Source organism: Acanthisitta chloris, unplaced genomic scaffold (genome assembly GCF_000695815.1).
Source record: "Acanthisitta chloris isolate BGI_N310 unplaced genomic scaffold, ASM69581v1 scaffold19489, whole genome shotgun sequence".
Lineage (NCBI taxonomy): Eukaryota > Metazoa > Chordata > Aves > Passeriformes > Acanthisittidae > Acanthisitta > Acanthisitta chloris.
Window position 1 is genome coordinate 1732 of NW_008691082.1, and position 4414 is coordinate 6145.

General features: G+C 42.8%; 1 protein-coding gene across 1 annotated transcript in view; it reads left to right on the plus strand.

The window, feature by feature from the left end:
• The window catches only part of LMAN1 (lectin, mannose-binding, 1), a gene marked incomplete at its 5' end in the record, with an annotated part of 12780 nt that overhangs the window by 1042 nt on the left and 7324 nt on the right, over positions 1–4414 (plus strand). Inside the window, 4 exons of the mRNA XM_009082106.1 lie at positions 981–1042; positions 1995–2094; positions 3833–3956; positions 4261–4319. Coding sequence (XP_009080354.1) covers positions 981–1042; positions 1995–2094; positions 3833–3956; positions 4261–4319 — 345 coding nt within the window. The remainder of the gene's footprint in view (positions 1–980; positions 1043–1994; positions 2095–3832; positions 3957–4260; positions 4320–4414) is intronic.

The window sequence follows — 4414 nt, forward strand, 5'->3', positions numbered from 1 at the left end:
AGCAAACTTCATCCCATGTAAAACATTGAAAACCTGAAGGTGACATTTGTGTCAAAGACAAGACATAGAATATTCTTCAACTTATTAAGAATTTTAAAACCCTCTTTTTTTTTTCCTTTTTCCCTGGCTTCTGGCATAAACATGGACACTGGCATAAACATGGACACTGGTGTAGTTTAGTTGGCTGGGAATGCCATCCACCAAAAATCTCACATGGACAGCACTGTTTGCCAGATCTCTGATAGCACTGGGACTCTGATCATGACAAGTTCAGTCAGTGTGGTGTAGAACCCTTTGTAGAAGGTGATGATGTGTCACTTCTAGTCAAAACAAAAGTCTTGACCATGCTGGTATTCGTCTGACATGTCCTAAGTGCTGGAGATTATGAGACATTTTTCAACGACAACCTCTTCAGTCCCAGGATGGAGAAATTCCTCTGCAGTTCTTCTGCTGTTGCCATTTAGCTTGTTTTCATCCTCTAGCAATTTAAATAACTGGGGATGTGTTTGACAGTCGTTGTTAAGTCTCTGACAGAAAGCTCCTGAGGTTTTTCTGGTGATTGTGAGGAGGTCAGTAGGACATCAACACAGTGTCTGCTTGGCTACATAACACTGGGAAAACATGCAAAGTTGGATGTATTAAGTTTTCTATTAGTTTCAAGAGCTCTGTCTTCACTACATATGAAATTCTCCTCTCTGTGGCTCCTCTGTTTCTATATTTGTTAGGTTATGGTAACTGGTAGCATACCCAGGATCTCAGTTTGCACGTGTTGTTTCACCTCTAGCTGTGCACAGAACGTGTCACGTGCAGAGCATGCAGCTTGTCAGTGTAGTTCTGGAGTGCCAAACCAATGTCAAATCTGTGGTGTACCTGAGGTGTAATGACTTCAAGTGCAGTATCACAGAAAAGTGACATCCCTTGACAGCCTGTGTTTCACTTTGAATTAAACCGTTGCATTTGTTTGCTATTTCTTTTTCTAGAAAAACAACCCTGGAGTGATAGTTGTAGGCAACAATGGAAACCTCCTGTATGACCATCAGAAGTAAGTCTGTGTTCAGTGCTGTTGATGAATGCTTGCTTTTGAATGATGAAATGTTGCACAAAAGTCTTTGAGAAACATGATAAAGACTTCTTTCATATGAAACTATGATGTTTCCTTTACGTTTGAGGTTTTCTATTTGTTGAAACAGTGGTTTGGCAGTAAGAGCACAGAATTTGGCAGCTGAGGGATATTTAAATGGCATATGGCCTTTGGGATGAGTGGACTCAGATAAAGAGAGGTACAGACTTTACCTCTTCACTGCTTATGGGCCTCTTCCACACACAGTTAGTAACTGACAGAAGTGACTAAGTGAAAGCTAAAATCAGTTGGATTACTTTTGATTTCTGATTGTTTGCTGTCAACAGCACAGCTGACAGCTTTCTGGATTCTCTGAGGAGAGGGGTGTCTGGCTTGGTTGGTGCAGTCTGAACTGCAGCTGGTTTCCACCTCCGTTCACTGGTGCAGGAATGTATCACAGAAGCAGATTTCCCCATTCCTGCATTCTGTCTACATTGTGTCCTATGTAGAGCATCTCGTTCTGTAGGTCCCAGACTTGAGATACATTGTGTGTAGAGTGTCTCGTTCTGTAGGTCCCAGACTTGAGACAAGCTCCATGCAGTTGTGGGACAGTGTCTGAAAAAACTTGCATACTGAATACCTGTCATGACATTGCTTAGTGATACGTTGACACTTTTTTGTCTTAGCTGATAACTCATAACATAGGTTTTTATGCAAGTTGTCTTCTTGCGTAGTGATGGTTCCACTCAGTGTAGAGTGTCTCGTTCTGTAGGTCCCAGACTTGAGACAAGCTCCATGCAGTTGTGGGACAGTGTCTGAAAAAACTTGCATACTGAATACCTGTCATGACATTGCTTAGTGATACGTTGACACTTTTTTGTCTTAGCTGATAACTCATAACATAGGTTTTTATGCAAGTTGTCTTCTTGCGTAGTGATGGTTCCACTCAAGCATTGGCATCCTGTCAGAGGGACTTCCGTAACAAGCCCTACCCTGTTCGAGTCAAGATAACATACTACCAAAAAGCCCTGACTGTAAGTACTCTGGAATAGCTTAAGTACTCATGTTTATCAGCTTTTTGGGCATGAGATTGTTGCAACTATGTGAAAACCCGAAGTCGTCGTGTGTTACTTCAGTGTGCTTGGGAATGCTGAGCTTGGTAGCAGAAGCTGGAAGGAGGTTCTGTATGTTTAAATGCTGGACAAGTTCTTTTGGCTGCATTAGTTCATCTGTAGTGCATCCTGAGCTGACTGGGCAGATATTGCTGATTCTTCTGATGTGACTTAGGAGTCAGCCGTGCAAACATACCGGTGTGTGCTCACACTCTTCTGTAGCTGTTGTCTTGCCTGTAGAGGTGTCCCAAAGCCAGCATCTGTTTCTCAGCTCCTTAACGTGGTATTTCTCAAGCTGATCTGAGAGCGGCAGAGGGTTTTGTAGCTGATGGTAACAGGTTCTTGAAATGTGACTAAAAAGCTGAAACTCTCTTTGACAGTAGATTTAAATTAGTTATTTGAGGCTTCTCACCTCCAAGAAATAGTAGGGCTTTGAAGACTAAAAATGATAGAAAACCACTGGTATAAGGAAATCTTTAAGTCTTGTTAAATACTGTTCAGATGATTGTGAATTCCTTCCAGGTAATAAGAGAAAAATACTAATTTGGTGCTGGGCTGTGACAACTACAAAGTGTTTGTTTGGCTTCTGATTTCTTCTGAAAAGGTGCTGTCCATATATCCATAGGTGTTAGCCGTGACGACTAACATGAGCTGTCATTTTATAGTCAAAGTTTCTCTAAAAGCACACATGAATGCACCTTGTACTGTGTTGTAGTGGCAAAGGCTGTCACTCTTGCATGAAAATTGGATGTCAGGCTCCAAGGCTGCTCTCTTTGCATCCACCTGGTCCCTCATGCCTCATCTAGGACCTCCTCTGTCCCAGATGTTGCTGCTAACCTTAGCGGTTCTCTCTTTCTCCAAGGATGCATTTGCAGAACCTCTCTAAGCTTTGAATCTACCTAAGAACTGCAGGGGATGACTTGTGTAGGTCAGACCAAAACCCTGTCTTGCCCAACACCTCATTAGGTTGTACGCTGATGATGGCCTGGCATTAATGGTCCCTGACTCAGGGATTTCTTGTACCACGTCTTGTACCAGAGCTGACAGCCTGGGCAGCTGTCCCCTCCGTCCCAGCGCTGCAGGTGTGGGACTCATTTCACCAAATCTCACTGTTCTCAGTGATATTGTAGCTTTTGGAAAGACCAAAGCTTCCAGTTTGTCCTGTTTGTTTCTCACACTGCATGTGTGGTGCACAAGCATCTCGGATGTGCTCCCAAACCCTTGGTGCTCCCTGGAATAGTGTTGCCATTAGCACCCTCAGACATGCTATACCATCCCTTGGCTTACCTTCACCTCTCTTGATGGGGTCCCTGTCCCCTGTGTGTTCCTTTCCACACACTGATTTGTCTTGCTGGTTTTATATCTGAAATGAATCTATTTGAATGTGTCTGAATGCTGGGTGCTGTGTTGCCTTAGGTGATGAATAGAGAATGTTGACATTTGTTCATGCTGAACGTCGCATCGGTCCTTTTCCTCCTTTCAGAAACACAAGCTTATGCGTTTTCTTTGTAAAATGTGTCTTTCACAAAAGAAGTAGGTTTGGGTTTCTAGTATCAGCTGCTGAATTGCCCAGTTTGTGTATTTGTGACCATTACTGTAAACTGACAAAGCAATTAACAGAAATGGATCTATGTGGTAAAAGTCGTGTTTATCCTTCTAGGTGTTAATAAACAATGGCTTTACTCCGGATAAAGATGACTATGAACTTTGTGCTAAAGTGGAGGATATGACATTGCCATCCCAAGGGTATTTTGGAATATCTGCAGCAACAGGGGGACTTGCAGGTAGGAAATGTTAACAATTATGACAAGTGGTGTGGGGACTTGCAGGACTGGCAGGAGAGGTTGTGGGGCTTTTCTGCTGCTGCTGATCCGTTATACTAATTTTGGCCATGGTGATGTAATTGATCCTCTCCCATTCCCAAACCACTGATGTGCTTAGGCATTGTACAGTCTCATTTCCCACTGCACAAGCTCTTGAGAGGACTTTGGGGAGGATGCTATTGCCTTAAGATCCTGAACAAGTAGAAGGTTGACTGGGAAAGTACTGGGATTTGTAACATGGTTTTGTTTTGTTTCTTGAATACAGATGATCATGATGTCCTGTCATTTCTGACCTTCCAGTTGACTGAGCCTGGCAAGGAAGTAGTAAGCATTTTTACCCACAATTAGTAAAATAGGTTATTGTGTATGCTTTCTATGCAGAACCAGATTATGGCATTTCCTCTGAAATCACACTTGGC